General features: G+C 36.7%; 1 protein-coding gene across 1 annotated transcript in view; it reads left to right on the top strand.

The window, feature by feature from the left end:
* Positions 1 to 18,182, top strand: part of LOC132424436 (EGF-like and EMI domain-containing protein 1) — a 131,204-nt gene that overhangs the window by 30,797 nt on the left and 82,225 nt on the right. The window contains exons 3-4 of the mRNA XM_069540654.1: positions 14,737 to 14,856; positions 16,567 to 16,689. Coding sequence (XP_069396755.1) covers positions 14,737 to 14,856; positions 16,567 to 16,689 — 243 coding nt within the window. The remainder of the gene's footprint in view (positions 1 to 14,736; positions 14,857 to 16,566; positions 16,690 to 18,182) is intronic.

Below are 18,182 nucleotides of genomic sequence, written 5' to 3'. Positions count from 1 at the left end.
TGTCCTGTGTTTCCTATTTTAGTGGTATTTGACCTAAGGAAATGTTTGCCTGAATCCTTTGAATTACGGAGATCATCTAGAAGCTGAATAAATGATTATTGGAGCATTGAGGTTAAATGGTTTTCATTGACCTATTGTACCTTTTGCAAATACATCAAGGAATTATATCTACCATTGCTTTCATAGAAGTTCCAAGTGTGTCTGTTTTCAATATTGGTATGTCTAGAAATGCCTTTATACATGGAAATTATTGATGACTGTTATTAAGCTATAGTAACACTTTGGAAATGATTTGAAATTTTTGTATTTTAACATTTTACGAACCAAAAATTAAAATGAAAGGTCTGGTATCTGTAAATATACTTGAACATTTGACTTTCCTTGAAAAATGTAGTATCCCAATTTGTAAATCAGTATTCCAACATTCCTCCTGCATCATTAAGAGGAAAACTCTTGTGAAATAATTTCCAGCTTTAGGAAAAGCTAAGCAATGAAGATCCATTTTCATTGTTCTTATCACTTTTGAAATGATCTTATGTTATTGAATTCTCTTCAATCACTCCTGCACATGTCTTATCTCAATCACCCACCCAACAAGTGCCCCCCTTAAAAAACTTGCTCACAACTCTGGGGATGTTTTCCCTAGCCAGCACTCCAACTCGGTCCTTGGGGTTGGTGCTACACACATACTCAGTTTCAAATAACTGATTCCCAATTGCCACTGCTGCCATTGCTCTCAACTTCCTGCATTCCTATACTTATGCATTGTGGATTAGATTCAAGTTTCTCAAACCTATTTTTTTCTCATTGGTAACATCTGGTTATTAAAGAAGCAGTATGACCTAGTGGTATAAAGGACTATGGGATCAGATGGATCTGGAATGGAATCCCAGCTCCCTCATTCACTGTGAAGATGCGCTGTTAATTTAAACTCATTAGTATTTCCTCATCTGTGATTTGGGCATAATAATCATACATATGTCATAAGATTGTGAATGAAGGTTAAATAATTAATGCATGTAAAGAGCTTAGTAAGTTTCCTTACAAAAATTATTGTTAGAACCCTAAAGCAGAGAGGAGTACATTTTCAGCTACAGGGTTACATAGCTGTTTCTTGATAGAGTCAGGACTGGAATTCAGTTATTGATGACACCAAATCTTGTTCTCATACCACATATACTTTATCCAGTGCAACCTTCCAGGAGCCTCACTTTGCTCGTTCCCAATCCTTGATTACTGAGTTTTAGGAATCAATTTCTGCACACTCTCAAATTTTTCTTTAATGCCATTTCTCCCATCTCCCAGGATCAAAAGCCCCATTCCCCCACTGGCTGTTCTGTCTTCTGTATTTATCATTGTTGTCCAACTTTAATTGTCTTCTCATCACTTATCTTTTGGGTACACCACCCTTTATAACCAATCTTTGTAAGCATCCCATCTCTATAGCTATCAGGAGAGAGCCCAGACCTCTTCTCCTCTAGTATAGTGTAGAAGTTAAACAAGTTTCTGAATCCAGCCTCCTGAGTTTGAAGCCCTCCTTTTTCCACAAATCCCAGTTCTGTCACTCTTTAGCTTTGGGATCTTGAATACAGTTTCTGCCTCAGTTTCTTTATCTATAAAATGGATATTTAAATTGTACCTGCTTCATTGAGTTCTTATGAAGATTAAATGAATGAATGCACTTAAAGCACTTACAAGAGTTCCTGGAACATATTAAGCGTATATTATCCATAATTTTAATAATTATTAGTCTGTAATTATAATAAGTATTATTATTTGTTAAAGATTTCCAAATGTAGCTCAGAGCTATTACCTCTTCAGTTCATCTCCTTGTTCCCTACTACCATTCAATAAATACTTTTCCTTATGTTACTTGAATGATGTATTGAACAAATATGTGAGAAGTGCCTGAAACTGTACTTAGCCCCAGGAAAACACTCATAACATGCTAGCACTTTCTTTTGACTCTCAGCCCTCAGCAGTTTTGAAGCTTTTGAAGCTCAGCCCTCAGCTTGCACTTTTGAAGCTCAGCCCTCAGCTTGCACTTGACTTCCATCTTGAAAGTCTCTTCCCTTAGATTTTGAGACCCTATTCTTACCTGGTCTTGTTCTTTTTCTAATACTTGATCTTCTCTTTCTACATCTTTTCCCATTTGTACATATTTGTTCATCTCCCTGCATAGTGTCAGTTCTTATTTATCTTTCTCTCCTAGGATCTGACACTTAGTAAGAATTCAGTACATCTTTGCTGATTTTAGTATTTGTCTTGATTCTTTTAACTCCCTACATAAGGATTTTTTATTTCCTCAACTTCAGTCAGGTTTAGCTATTCACAAACCCGAATACACTCTGGATTTCATATCACTCACAGTTGTTTTACTTTAAATGTATTAAATTCCAAAACTCTCTTTCTGATGTTAGCTTATTAGTCTTTTGTCCATTTCAATTCCTCTCTTTTATATTTACACTTATAATGCCTAACATTTGAACAATATTCCAGATACTGTATTAGTTGATTTACATACATTATTTCACTTGATATTTACAACAATACCATGAAATAGTTGTTATTATGCTTGTTTTACAGTTAAGGGGCTAAAAGCTCCTAGAAGTCAAAAGACTGTCCCAAGGTCACAGAGCTAGTGACCTTGGCAGTCAGGTTACAAATTCATGTCTTTTTTATCTTTCCTCTATGCCATTTTGAAAGGTTAACCTGTTAAATATCAATGTGAATATGCTAGACAATAATTATTATAGCAATTCTGAGGAAGAATAGAATTTTTAATAATATAAAATACTTAACTTTAAAAAGTGTTTGTTTTCTGTCCATTGGTTTTCTCATTGCATCTATCAATGCTGTATAAAGCAGATAGTCTCCAGAGTGCCTCAGAGAAGGTGGCATTTGACCACCAGACCTCTTGTCGGAGCTGGCTGCAATTGTGTTAGAAACTGGCTCTTCAGCTGGGCTGGACTGCAGTTAGGAAACATCATCGATGGTGAACTGACACTGCCGGGATGTGAAGCAGACATGAATGTTAAGCAATAGTGTCCACAATTTGCAACCCAGGAACTGCCAAATTGACAGCTAGACTAAACTATAGCAGCATAGGAAGATGTGGCTAGTTTCTCCATTCAATCAATACAAAGTCTTACACTGTACTTTGATGAATACAACCTCCCTGTCCTATAAACCAGGATGCTGTCTATTATGAATCTCAGTTAGATTCTTAGCCAGCATTTCATGTCTGAGCACCCTTGTAAGCCTCATAATGGCCCTAACTCTAGTTGGATGGGATTAGCCTTTCAAGTGAACGTGCAGTTCATTAAGCATGTAGAAGCTCCAACGGCAGCCGCACTTCTCTCCATGAACTAAATAGATTTCTTGCATTTTATCTAGGACTAGATGAAAAGGATCCATAATGCTGTGCTAGAAATAAATCTTGACTCTCTGAGGGACTTTAACAGTTCTAGTGAGTGTAGGAAATGAATAATATTAGTAATGAGCAAAACTTAAAAAGAAAATCTAAAGGTTTGGGGGGGTTTCTGCCTCTTTTTCAAGAGCATGGAATGAATGATTGTTTTATCTCATTTTTGCTTTGAGGATTTCTTTCCTTCAGGCTTGGGATAGTCATTTGGTATTTCACCAGATAGAAAATCTGCTTATCTTCTTCACCATTCTCTCACATGTTGCTTTGTCATTCATTTCCTTCCTGCAAGGGACATTTCCAACTTCCTATTATATACCAGGCACTGAAGTTGGAAGTGAAGAGTTCTTTGATACAAAAATCAAAGGTCCCTGCCCTCAAGAAGCTCATGGTCTGGTGGGGGAGACAAATGCATGAAGAGTACACAGTAGTAAAGTTGTACATAATATATTATAGGAACCCCAGTACATGTCATGTAAACCAGCCTAAAGGGCTTCAGAAAAAGCTTTTAAGAGATGATATCTAAGTTAAGCTTTGAAAGAAGAGTAAGAATTGGTCCAGAGAACAATGCCAAGGTCACAGAAGTCCTCTACCTAGAATTGCTGCACATGTAGAGACCCCATATATTTAAAATATCAACAATTAAGGAAGCTGTTGGGATTTTAGAGGGGATATTTTATTGCCATATAGCCAAGTAATTTTCATTAGGAATATATTTCTTGGACCAGAACACATTCCCTGGTAAAATGCCAATAAACCCTCATATATGAAGAGGTGCATTGTTTAGCCACATGGGTATTTTGTTAAACTTGGATATCTTAACTTTACAAATAGAGTCACTGGCTTTCAGGCATCTTTGAAACTCAAAAAGTGAGACTCTAGAGAGAGGAAATCAAGGGACTCTGACTAGTGAATACCTTTAGCAAATGCTCTGGGGCCTATGGGGATATACATGGAGGTTACCAACATGTGCTTTTGAGAAAGTCATTTTGAGAAAGTGTTACCTGAGAGTCTTGGGAGGTCTTAATACTAAGAACAGAAGTAGTCAGATCTTTTCCATGGCATCTTTAATTCTTCCATCTTTAACTGTCAGAAGACTGGTGACTGGAAAACTTGAGGAAGTGTAATAGAGCATCATAAAGGGAGAAAAAATTCTGGTGTTTAGCTTGAAATTTGTGTCACTGATTATAATTAAATAACATTTAGCTGCCTCAGTGTACGTTTGTACAGATTCTATAAGAAGTTTTTCTTTAAAATTCAGAGGTGTAAATTGGCTCAGTTTGCAAGATGGCTGTATGTGTTTAATTTTACAAATAAGTCAAGAATATCTCTCTGGCTGTTTATCCAATACATTCTTTGGAAAGTAGAAGTATATGACAAACACTCATTTGAAATAAATATTATAGTCATAACCAATTTTTAAATCATATTTTTATCTCATATTTGTTAAAAACCTAAATAAGGTTTTAAGTTGTACTGGGAATATATAAAATAATAAAATAATATATAAAATAATTTTTTTTTTACTGAAGCATTTTCGATAATTGTGACTAATAATCAAGTTCTTAAAATGATTTTCAGCCAGAGTTTGAGCTGTTCAAGATAAATTGCAATGTATTATTTTAAACTGCTCTTAAGCTAACATATTTAGTGAAATTCATGCAAACTCATACATCCAAATTACCTTTTTATTTGTGTTCTTCAAGTTACACAGAAGTAAAAAAGAAACAGCAATTTCTTTTGAATTTGAAATGCCTTAACTGTGCATAAGAATGCAAGATACAGAGAGATTTTTAAGATTGCAAAGTCAGTGAAAGATTTTATCCTATGTGGCTTCAGGGCTACCATTTTGTAATGAAGCATTTTCTTAAAAAATACACGTATTTTAACCATCTTTAATAAAAATAAAGGATTATTGAACCAAGATTTGGGAGACATGGGAATTTTACTTTTGACCTTACCACTTCTCCATTTAAAATCATCAATGGCTTACTACTGAACTGAAATTAATTCCAAAATCTTTACTGTGGACCACAGTGTCTTACATGTGCATCCAGAGGTTTCCTTTTGTTCTTGAGTATGCTATGCCTTTTCTACCTCGATGTCTTAAGACCTCTACCCCAAATTCTCTTTTCCCGTCAGGCTCTCCTCTTCAGCTACCGTCTCTCACATCATCCTGTTTATTTCCTTCACAGCACTCAGAATAATCTGTGATGATTTTTCTTATTGATTTACTCATATACTGTCTACCTCACCCAGCAGAATGAATGGTTCAGTAGGGCAAGGACATGGTCCTATTCCCTCATATGCATCTAGAGTCTACCACTGTGTATCTATTGTGTCATTCAATTTTCCAGCTTCTAACAGACCAATACCTGAAACCAAATTTCTGATAGCTGCATCCTCTTTCCAACAAACCACAGTTTATAAAGCACCTTCTATATAGATTCTAGTCATATGAGGATATCAAGTTATATGAGTCAGGTCCCTGCCTTCAAAGAATTGTATGTAATCTATTCAAATATATAAAATGTGTCCTGTAAATGAGTAATTGCAGATGTTTTGTCTTTTTAATTTCACTGTCCATGTGTTCATTAATAGTATGTATAAATGCAATTTATTTTTATATGTTTATCTTGTATCCTGCTGACTTGCTGAACTCACATTTTAGTTCTAGGAGTTTGTAGATTCCTTAGGATTTTCAGACAATCATGTCATATGCAAATAGGAATAGTTTTATTTCTTCCTATCTGATCAATGATCCTTTTATTTCCTCTTCTTGCCTGATTGCACCAGCTAGAATTTTTAGCACTATGTTGCATAGAGCCATGAGAATGAACATTCTTGTGCTCTTCCTAACCCTAGGGGGAAATAATTTGGTCTTTTACCTTTAAGTATAATGTTAGTTGTAGGTTTCTTGTATATGCTCTTTATCAAGTTGAGGAAGTTCTCAGTGCTCCCATTTTCTTTTTATCGTGAATACGTTGAATTATGTCAAATGTTTTTTGACATTGATTGATACTATCATGTGAATTTTCTTCTTTGTTCTGTAAATATGAAGAGTACATTGATTGATTTTGAATATTGAACCAGCCTTGCATGCTGCAATAAACCTACTTGGTCATGTTGCATAATTTGTGTATATATTGCTGGATTCTACTTGCTAAAATTTTGGGAAGGATTTTTGCAATTTTATTGATGAGTGATACTGGTCTATAGTATTCTCGTTCTTCTTTTTTTTTCTTTTTTAGGTACTGTCTTTGCTTGGCTTTGGTATTAGAATAATACAAGCTTCATAAAATAAATAAATTGTAAAGTATTTCCTTTTCTATTTTCTGGAAGAAATTGTAGAATTGATGTTAATTCTTCTTTAAACATTTGGTATAATTTTTCAGTGAAACTATCTGGGCCTGGAGATTTCTCTTTGGGGAGTGTTTAAATGATGAATTAATTTTTTCAGAGTTATAGGTCTATACACATTCTCTATTTCATATGAACGAGTTGTGGTTGTTTGTATTTACTTTAAGGAATTAACCCATTTCATCCAAGTTGCCAAATTTGGCAGAGTTGTTTACAGTAGTGCCTTATTATACTTTTGATGTCATCAGGGTCTATAGTGATATCCTGTTTCATGCCTGATATTGGTCATTTGTATCTTTTCTTTTATTTTCTTTGTCAGTCACTATTGCCAATTTTATTGATCTAAGAACCAGTTCTTAGGCATAGAGAATGGACTTGAGGACACGGGGAGGGGGAAGGGTAAACTGGGACGAAGTGAGAGAGTGGCATGGACATATATACACTACCAAATGTAAAACAGATAGCTAGTGGGAAGCAGCCGCATAGCACAGGGAGATCAGCTCAGTGCTTTGTGACCACCTAGAGGGGTGGGATAGGGAGGGTGGGAGGGAGATGCAAGAGGGAGGAGATATGGGGATGTAGGTATATGTATAGCTGATTCACTTTGTTATAAAGCAGAAGCTAACACACCATTGTAAAGCAATTATACTCCAATAAAGATGTTAAAAACAAAACAAAACAGCTCTTTGCTTCAATAATATTATCTATTTTTTCTGGGTTTTTTTTTCTTTGTTTGTTTGTTTTGCGGTACACGAGCCTCTCACCGCTGTGGCCTCTCCCGCTGCGGAGCACAGGCTCCGGGCGCGCAGGCTCACCGGCCATGGCTCACGGGCCTAGCCGCTCTGTGTCATGTGGGATCTTCCCGGACCGGGGCACGAACCCGTGTCCCCTGCGTCGGCAGGCGGACTCTCAACCACTGTGCCACCAGGGAAGCCCCATAACAGTTTTGAGTGTATCTCTTTACCTAGCTTTTTACTGGTTGTTTCAGGTATTATATTGTGTATAACTGACTTATCTACTGGTAGAATCATTTTACCAATTCAAGTGAAGTGTAGAGGCCTTAACTACTTTCTCTTTACTCTTCTCCATTCATATATAATTATTTAACTATTTCCTCTATGTACATTTATAACCACATCAGACAATGTTATAGGGTTTGCTCAGTTATTAAGTATAATTTAGAAGATTCAAGAGGGGAGGAAAAGTTTTTTGTATTTATATATAAATAATATATATATAAATATTAATAAGAATAATAAAATTAAGAAAAGGAATTATAAATGAGAATATTTCTTATTCTTGCTCTTTCTTTCTTTCTGATGCTCTTGTTCTTTCTTTCTTCCTGATGTTGCACTATTCCCTTTTTTTTTAAAAAAAAATAATTTCCCTTCTATTTAGAAAAATGACATTATTTCAGAGTAGTCTGCTGGAGATAAATTCTCTTAGCCTTCCATCATGTGGGAAGGTCTTGGTTTCTCCTTCATTCCTGCAGGGTAATTTTTCTGGATATAGAATCCTGGGTTGTGTTTTTTTTCATCAGTTGAAAAATGTTGTCACTTCCTTCTGGTTTCCATGATTCCTGATGAGAAATCTTTTGTTATTTCACATTTTTCTCTGATAGATAAGGTATCATTTCTTTCTTGTTGCTTTAAGGATTTTTCCTTTGACTTTAATTGTTGGAAGTTTGACTATGGTGTACCTTAGGATCAGTTTTGGTGGGGTTAATTTGCTTGGGCTTCACTCAAGTTTTTGGATCTGTAGATTTATGTCCTATCAAATTTGATACATTTTTTGCCTCATTTCTTTGAATATATTTTCAGCCCCACTTTCTCTCTTCTATCCCCTAAGACTTAATTGACACAATGCTATAGTTTATCATAGTTCCATAGGTCTCTGAGGCTCCATTTTTTTTTTCTTTTCTTTTTCAGTCTGTTTTCTCTCTGTTGTTCAGTTGGGTAATTTCTATTGTTCTATCTTCCATCTGCTGATTCTTCCCTCTGTCCCCTCCATTCTGCTTTTTGGCACATCCATTGATATTTTATTTCAGTTATTGTGTTCTTCAGTTCTAAAATTTCCATTTGGTTCTTCATATCTTCTGTTTCTTTGCTGAGACTCTATTTCATTTGTTTAAAGCATGTTTGTCATTGCTCATTGAAGCATATTTATAATAGTGGCTTTAAAATCTTTGTCAGATAATTCTAACATTTCTAACATTTTGATATTGGCATTTATTTGTTGACTTTTTAAATCATTTTGAGATTTTCCTGATTCTTGATATTATTAGTGATTTTCTATTGAAACCTGGACATTTTGTGTATTATGTTATGAGACTTTATATCTCATTTAAATCTTCTATCTTAGTTGGTTTTCTTTGACACAACTCTAGGAAAGATAAGGGGAGAATGCCACCTGTTATTGCCTGATCGAGGTAGAAGTCCAACTTTCTTATCTGGCTTCTGTGAACTCCTGAGGAGAGTATGACTCATTACTTCTGTGCAGGGATGGGAATTCTAGCTCTGCACTGGGCCACCACTGATGCCACTTGGCTAGGAAGTGTAGATGTGCCTATTTACACCATGGCTTTCATGGATACCATGGTGGAGTGGGCTCATTATCAGAGTGGTAGTGAAAGTTTTGACTCTCCAAAACCTTCCTCTGATACCACCCCAAGGGAGGGGGAGAAACACCTCATTACAGCCTGGTGAGGGGGATAGTCTAGCCTTGCCATTCAACCTCTGGTGTCATGTTTGGCTATAGCAGGGCGGTTATTTTGTAGAAATTTGCTGTCTTGCTAGGCTGCCTCTTTCCTGGTACTTTGACTAGAGAATCTCCTTCTAAAATTCAAATTACTTGATATTGTCTGCTTAATATTGCCCTACTGGTCACCCATACTTTCTTATTTAAATTGTGTAGGCTGTTTTTTTTTTCTTTCCTTGCTTCATTTTGGATAATTTATATTTCTAAGTTTTTTCAAGTTCCATAATTTTCTAATTATCTAATCTGCTGTTAGTCCCATTTAGTGAAATTTTTATTTCAGATCTGGTATTCTTCTTCTCCAAAATTTCCCTTTTGTAGTTTTTTAATATCTTCTATTTTCCTCCTTATTAAATGCATTTTTTTCTTCAATTCTTTAGGCATATTTGGTTTATTTATAGTGCTACTTTAATGTCCTTATCTGCTGATTTAATCATCACTAATATTTCTAAGTCTGTTTTTACTGAGTGAGTATTTTCTTGATTATGGGTCACATTTTTTTACTCTTTACAGATGTTTATTAATTTTTCATGTGGTATGGGACATTATGAATTTTACATGGTTGAGTGCTAGCTTTTGTTGTACTCCTTTAAAAAATATCATACATTTTTTTCTGGATGCCAAATTAATTCATGTACAGATTAGTTTAATCCTGTCAAGCACTGTTTTTAAGATTTGTTAGGGCGAATCTAGAGTAAACTTTACTCTGGGGTTCAATTAGCCATACTACTTAGCCATGGCCCTTCTGGAATCTCTACTGAATGCCCTGTGTAGTCAACAACATTTCTCCACCTTGGCTGCTGAGAACTGATTCCTGGCTCTGTGTGTGCTCTGGGAATTGTTTGGCTAACAGTTACCCTTATTCTTCTTTCCAGTGTGTTGTTCTTTGTCTGACTTCATGGAGATGTACCCTATGTATATATTGAGTTATATTTAGTCTAAGGTTCAAAAGATCATTATATAGATTTTGGAGGTTTTTTTTCTCCACATAACACTCTCCCATCCCCTTTCCAGCACTCCACAAATTCTACTTGCCTTAACAATCATGATGTGGGATCTGTCTCTCCAGTTGAGGAAGATCATTGAGCTCTCCTTTGGTTTCTCTTTCATGTGCTGTAATCCAGAAGTTGCCTCCAGCAGAACTCAGCAATAATTGAGCTTTTTGTTTCTCTTCGCTCAGTGTTGCACCTCCTGTGCTGTCTGTTGACCAATATCCATTGTTTATTGTAGAAGGTAAGCCCAGTTACAGTTACTCTTGGAGGATCACAAGCCCCATTTAAGTGCTACTATGTAAAGGGCACTGTCCTTTATCTCTAAACACAAGATAAACATTCCAATGTCTTTTCAGTCTTTCTTGACTGTAGATAATACTTGTGGCCCACATTCTACTTTCAAATGCCCTCCTATGTTCTGCAGCTGAGAATAAAAGCTGCAAATTTACAATCAAATACTTCACTGTAGGAGATTTATTTTATGGTTTTTCTAGAGTCCAATCCATATGTTTTTTTCTAGAGCCCAATCCTCAAGTTCACAGTTAAAATCAGTCTCAAAAACAGAAGGGAGTTTTGACAGTACAATGGCTTGCTGTAGGGAGGTTATATGCAGCCATTTCTGGACCGGTAACCCTCATAGTTGGAGACCTTGGGCATAAAGAAGGCATTAAGGGCAATAAGAGATTAAAGTAAATTTAGAGAAGTTCCCAGAGGTAGTTGTCAATGAGAAGAACATATCAAAGATAACTGCAATATGCTTTATAATCTTACATCTGGTGGAATTGACTTCTCACTTTTCAGAGTTAAGAAAAGTTACCTCTCCCATTGTCTTAAGCAGGGGTCCCCAACCCCCAGGCTGCAGACTGGTACTGGTCCGCAGCCCGTTAGGAATCGGGCCACACAGCAGGAGGTGAGTGACAGGCGAGTGAGTGAAGCTTCATCTGCTGCCTCCCATCGCTCCCCATCACTCGCCTTACCACCTGAACCGTCTCCCCCAACTTCCATGGAAAAATTGTCTTCCACGATACCAGCCCCTGGTGCCAAAAAGGTTGGGGACTGCTGGTCTTAAAAGCTGGTGGTAGAGGTTATGGAGTAAAGAAAGTAAGTTTCTGGTATAAACATGGCTGTGTAGGTCAACATCTTTTTCTTAACCTGTGACAAAGCATACAGAAAAAAAATGAAGAAAACAAGCAAAACCGAAAAGGTCCAGCAAATTTTACTTTTGTGAAATTGTGGGGCAGATTGAATCTACAGACTCGAATGTAAGAGTTTTTAGAGAGTTGATACTGGGCAGGAGCAACACAAGGAGAAAAAGGATGAGAAAAGGTAAGAAAAGAAGGAAGGCAATAATAAAGATTTGTATAGAAACTGATGAAATAGAGAATAGAAAAACAGGAGAGAAAATTAATTAAAACCAAAAGTTGGTTCTTTGAAAATGTCGATAAAATCGACAAACATTTAGCTAGACTGAAAAAGGAAAGATGACTCAAATAACTAAAATCATTAATGAAAGAGGGACATCACTACTGACCCTAAGGAAATTTAAAAAGAAAATAGGATATACTACGAACAACTGTGTCACAACAGATTAGATAACTTAGATGAACACATTCCTAGAATGACAGCAACTACTGAAACTGACTTCTAAAGAAATAGAAAATCTGGTTAGACATTTAATAAGTAAAGCTAGACTTATCATGGTGATCATTTCATACTGTATTTAAATTTTGAATCACTATGGTATACACCTGAAACTGACATAATACTGTTCCTTAACTATATTTAAATTGTAAAAAAAGGTTAAAAAAAAAAAGTAAATAAAATAGTGTAGTATTTGTGTGTGACCTACACACATCCTCCTGGGGAAAACAAAAAAAAGAGAGAGAGAGAGGGATAGAATTAGTAATTTAAAAACTTCCCAGGGCTTCCCTGGTGGCACAGTGGTTGAGAGTCCGCCTGCCGATTCAGGGTACACGGGTTCGTGCCCCGGTCTGGGAAGATCCCACATGCCGCGGAACGGCTTGGCCCGTGAGCCATGGCCACTGAGCCTGCGCCTCCGGACCCTGTGCTCCGCTACGGGAGAGGACACAACAGTGAGAGGCCCACGTACCGCCAAAAAAAAAAAAAAAAAACCTTCCCAAAAGAAAAGTTTAAACTGAGATGGTTTCAGTGGTAAATAATACCAAACATTTAAAGAAAAATTAATACAGATTATTCACAAATTATCCCAAAATATAGAAGAGGAGAGAACAATTCCCAGATCATTCCATGGGGCCAGTATTACCCTGATACTAAAATCAGACAAGGATTTCACAAAAAAGAAAACTACAGACCAATATCTCTTATGCATGTAGATGTAAAAATCCTCAGCAAAATATTAGTAAACCAAATCCAACAATTTATAAAACTGATTATACACTATGATCAAGTAGGATGTATCTCAGGAAATCAAGATGGGTTCAACATCTGAAAATCAATTAATGTGATATACCATATCAAAACCCACCTGATCATCTCAATAGATACAAGAAAAAAATCTTGACAAAATCCAACTCCCTTCCATGATAAAAGAACGTAACAAACTAGAAATAGAAAACTTCCTCAACCTAATAAATGGAACCTATGAGAAACACACAGTAACTTTACACTAAATAGTGAAGTGCTAAAAGCTTTCCCCCTATAATCAGGAATGAGGCAAGGATATCTATTCATGCCACTTCCATTCAACGTGGTACTGCAAGTTCTAGCCAGAGCAAAAAGGCAAGAAAATAGAAGACATCCAGACTAGAAAGGAAGAAATAAGATATCTCTGTTCACAGATGACAGGATCTTGTAACAGAAAATTTTAAGGAATCCACCTAAAAAAACTATTAGAATTAACAAGGAAATCCAACTAAGTTGTGGGATTAAAGATCAAACTATAAAAATCAATTGGATTTCTATACACTAGCAATGAAAAATCTGGAAGTAAAGTTAAGAAACGATTCTAGCTATTATAACATCGAATAAAATACATAGGAACAAATTTAACAAAAGAAGTGCCAAAATTATATAATGAAAACTGCAAAACATTGTTGAAATAAGTTAGATACTAAAATAAATGGAAAGACATCTCGCGTTCATGGATCAGATAACTTAATGTTGTTCAAATGGCAATACTCCCCCAAATTGATCCACAAATTCAATTCAATCTCTCCCTACATAAAAGCAAGAAGTAGAACAATGTATATTGTATCTGTGATAGATATTTGTATCACTTATATTTTCATAAAGTCTGGAAGGATTTACAAGAAATTAACAAAAACATGCAAGCATTAATGTACTGCCAGCTTGCATTTTGTGGTAGTTGTTACATTGAAACTGGGTGAATGTGGGAGCAAGGTAGCTTTATTCATTGTTCTGCTTTTTATATTCTGTGCATTATTTTAAAAAAGGAAATGGGGAACATACAGGAGTAGGAATTCCCACCCCAGCAGCTTGTAATGTAGCCAAGGCTGATGTACAGAGTCAGACCAGGATCACTTAGCTCATCAATTCAACAAATAAGCTCTGTGTGGAGGTACTCCTTATAGGACGTGTGGCTTCACATTACTTTGGACTTCCAGAGAATATGACTAAGACTAAGATGAGAGCAAGTGAGGGGAAAAGGAGATCAGAAGGAGGTCACTCACTAATTCCAGTGGGATCTGAACTTCTTTATTTCATCTCCATGGCAGCAGTAGCTAAGACTCTCCCATGTTGCTCCAGTTGGCCTTTTCTTGGCACCGTGGTTGCTTATCCAAAGGCAGAGGAGATCTAGAGGAGGTGAAAGGTTTATCTGAGGATAATTCCTGCTCAAAGGAGTAGAAAAGGTGGGGACAGAAGGAGAAAAAAATGAAAAGGTGTGTGGAGGAGTTCCTGCTGATTCTATTTAACTTTGGGTACAAGAGGGCAGCAGATGGACTTTTGAGAAGAGTAAAATTAGCCAGTTCTTTGACCTCGATCCATGTTTGAATTTGTTCAGATTTTGGAGCTCAGATCACAAAATGGGAAACATTTTGTTGGATTAGCGTCATCTGAAAGTGGGAAAGACTTTCCAGAGGCCTTACCATCTTTATGTAAGAAATCCTCCTGTCCCAGTTCTCTTTTACCTTTCTCCACACTTCTGCTTTGTGCATCTTTCTGAAGTTAATGAATTGAAAACTATCACTGCTTAATTGCTTTTAGCGATGGACCCCTGCATGGGTGGAAATGGATGTGCTCACATCTGTCAGAGTCAGCATGGCGTGGCCAGGAGTGCCTGTCACCCAGGGTACCAGCTGTCTGAATACAAAAAGGCCTGTGCAGGTTGGAAGTTGAAACTGATAGATTAATTGGGTAATTGTTTGAAATTCTGTGGTAATTCAGTTTTGATTAGTCAGAACAGCTAGGAGAAAGGTGTTTTCATTTATGCTTAAAAAAGAACATTTATATTCTTATTTGATCATTCTGAAAGGTATTTTTATGAAACTGTAAAAACTCAGTGAAATTTTTAGTTACAAAAAATGATCTGGTGTAGTTTCAGAATTAATTCTTTTTGTTTTCTGTTTTTCGTTCTGAAGTGAATTCCAGAATTAATATTTCAAAACCTTCCATAACCTCACAGGGAGTTTTTTATTATAGGCTACAGAAGGTGGGGATAACCTTTGAAAAGCAACTATGTGCAAATGAGTGCTCTCAGAAGTTAGGAATAATTAAAACCAAAAAGAAAGAAACTCTATAACTACAAGGTTACTTATTTCTGTTTCCTAGAAATAGCAAAACAGACACACTTCAATTCAAAGATGAAAGTGATAAATTACTTCGTGACCAGCACTGATAAATGAAGTCATTCCTGTGGGACTGTCTTTGTTTTAATAACTTCTGAGAAATCACAGAATCCTTCATTTTTATCACAGCATTTCTATGAAATGAGAAACAGTTTATTTGCATTAATTAAGAAAATACAAAATGTTTCCTGACTTATGGGACTGATAAACACTTTAAGAAATTGAAAAAGAATTAGACATAAAAATTAGTGTGAAGTTAGTTTTTTTTTTCTTTAAGCCAAAACCAAGATAAAGTTTTCTGTGGATTATGTTAACATACTTTTCTGACAGAGAACATTTCTGCTTTGGTCCTCTGTTTGCATAGCACCTACCTTGCTGAGTTTCTGACACAGAATAGGATCTTATTAAAATTTGTGGAAAATTGACAAATGTATACATATATAGATATATACATATATCCATACTTATCTATATAATATCTTTTTCAAATTTTTATTTTAATAATATCTGGTACATTATTCCTAAAAAGTCTGTCCCCAAAGTTACTGCCTATGTAGGGTTTTATAAATACCTTAGAAAAATGAGTATTTCTCTGAAGAGTCCTGGTGGGGGGTGGCATGCAGGACCGTACAAGGAGGAGGTTCTATTTGGGAAAATAATGGTGAGACCTATCCATTTAAAGGGGGGGCCTGCAGAAACTACGTGGACCACAAAATGATGTTATACTGAATAGACTTGGCCATCAGTGTCAGGAGAGAGAGAGGGCACCATTGTTTAAATGGCATTGCCCTGTAACAATCATATGTACAATATACACCATGGATTGCTACATATGAAGACTCCAAATCTGCCTTGTGTATGGCCACTTGTACTGTCTTAAATCAGAGAGATACCATTTTTGGTTAAGAATTTGATATATATTCATGAAGACAAATTACAATGACTTCTGCCTATATTATTAGAGGATAGAAAAGGTCTATTTTTTTGTTTGTCTTCTCTTTCTTCAAATTAATAGATACTAGTAGGTCCTAATAGGTAGAAAGAAGTGTTTGAGAACATAAGACCTACAGTAGAGTTCATGTCATTCGCAGTTGGTTTATTTGCAAATATGGAACCTATGTGGTATTTTACTGTTACGTTTGATGTTGGGGGTTGAGAGGCAGGGGATGCTTTAGTGCATTTTTATAGTTTACAAATAAACCTTAATTCCAGCTCTGAAGACACAGCTCCTGTGTATCTCTTTCTGCAGATGTAAACGAGTGTGCTGAAGGGCTTGCTTCCTGCCGCCATCGCTGTGTGAACACAGTGGAATCTTTCACTTGTGCCTGCCACCCTGGTTTTGAGCTGGGAGCTGATGGAAAACAGTGTTCAAGTAAGTGGCAATAATCGCAGCCCAGGAAATGTGTGGCACTTTACAAGTATTAAACAAGAGTAACAAACAAAAGAACTACACTGAATGTCTTGCCGAAGTGGAAGCTCCTGAGAATGTTTTCCCCTGGGGTAGACTGGGTGTGGGAGCTTCGAAGACCAACCCCCTCATTTTAATTTGACAAAACAGGGGCCCAGAGTCAACAGAAAATGGTCGGTATCATGATCCACAGTGTAGACCACAAGGACTAAGTCTCAGGTCTTCTGACTCGGGGCTGTCTTGGACCCATGGCTCTCCTTTGTGAAGAGTCTGTCTTCCTTCACCACCTCTGCTGTGCAATATTTATTGAACACTAATAATTCCAGTGTAAAACTCAGGGAAAAGGAACTAGCAGGAGTGAAGGAACCAGCAGCACAAGGGGCGGCTCTAGATTGTAATAGCATGTCTCATTTTCCATCTCAGTTCCAAAGATGCCCTTTCCAGTTCTCCACATCTTAGTAAACCATCCATTCCGGGCGGAAGTCAAAAATTCAGTTATGCAAATGAGTAAGTGACAGAACTGGGACTTGAACTAGGGTCTTTAGGCTCCAAATATACTATCCTTTTAACTTTGTTATGTGTTTGTATACATCATATGTCTCTTGATCAGTTTTTTTTTTTTTTTTTGCATTACGCGGGCGTCTCACTGTTGTGGCCTCTCCCGTTGCGGAGCACAGGCTCCGGACGCGCAGGCTCAGCGGCCATGGCTCACGGGCCCAGCCGCTCCGCGGCATGTGGGATCTTCCCAGACCGGGGCACGAACCCGTGTCCCCTGCATCGGCAGGCGGACTCTCAACCACTGCGCCACCAGGGAAGCACTCTTGATCAGTTTTAATTAAGGAAGAATAATAAGGCTAATGATAAACAGCATAAATTATGTAATGTTTTTACCTAAGCTCTCTCATGAAGAGACATTCTTAAGGGCACTAAGTTTTTCATTCTCTTCCAGTGCATAAAACTCAATTCTTTAATGCCTGGGTTGCCGGTGTAGCCTTAAGGTCTGTTGGTATATTTCTACTGCTTAAAGACAGGGCAGTTTTGCTGCAGTGATATTTGTCTTTTGAAGAGCAAACTAAATAACATGGGAGAGAAGAATTAACTACTAATTAGGATATAACTTCTTTCGAAGTGAATCTTTCTCTCGATGCCCTGAGGAGTCCTTTCAGGCAGAGAGAAATGTGGATGGGTTTTTCTTTCTTATTAATATCTTGGCTTTTTAATGTGGCCAGAGGTTTAGGAGGTGAGTACATTTTACAGATGCCTGAAATAAAATCCCTTGCAATCTGACTGGTGAGTTCTCAGTTATCATGAAAGAGGGGGTCATTATTGCTAATGAGTCATGAGGTATAGGCTTTCTGTGAAAGTTACTTGGGAAAGCAATTTGCCCTAGAGTTGAATACATTTGGTAGAAGTGTATTTTTACATTTATTTCCCTCATGTGAATATTTGGCTAAGTT

This window comes from Delphinus delphis, chromosome 4 (genome assembly GCF_949987515.2).
Source record: "Delphinus delphis chromosome 4, mDelDel1.2, whole genome shotgun sequence".
Lineage (NCBI taxonomy): Eukaryota > Metazoa > Chordata > Mammalia > Artiodactyla > Delphinidae > Delphinus > Delphinus delphis.
The sequence above is the reverse complement of the archived record's forward strand: the minus strand, read 5'-3'. Positions and strand labels throughout refer to the sequence as shown.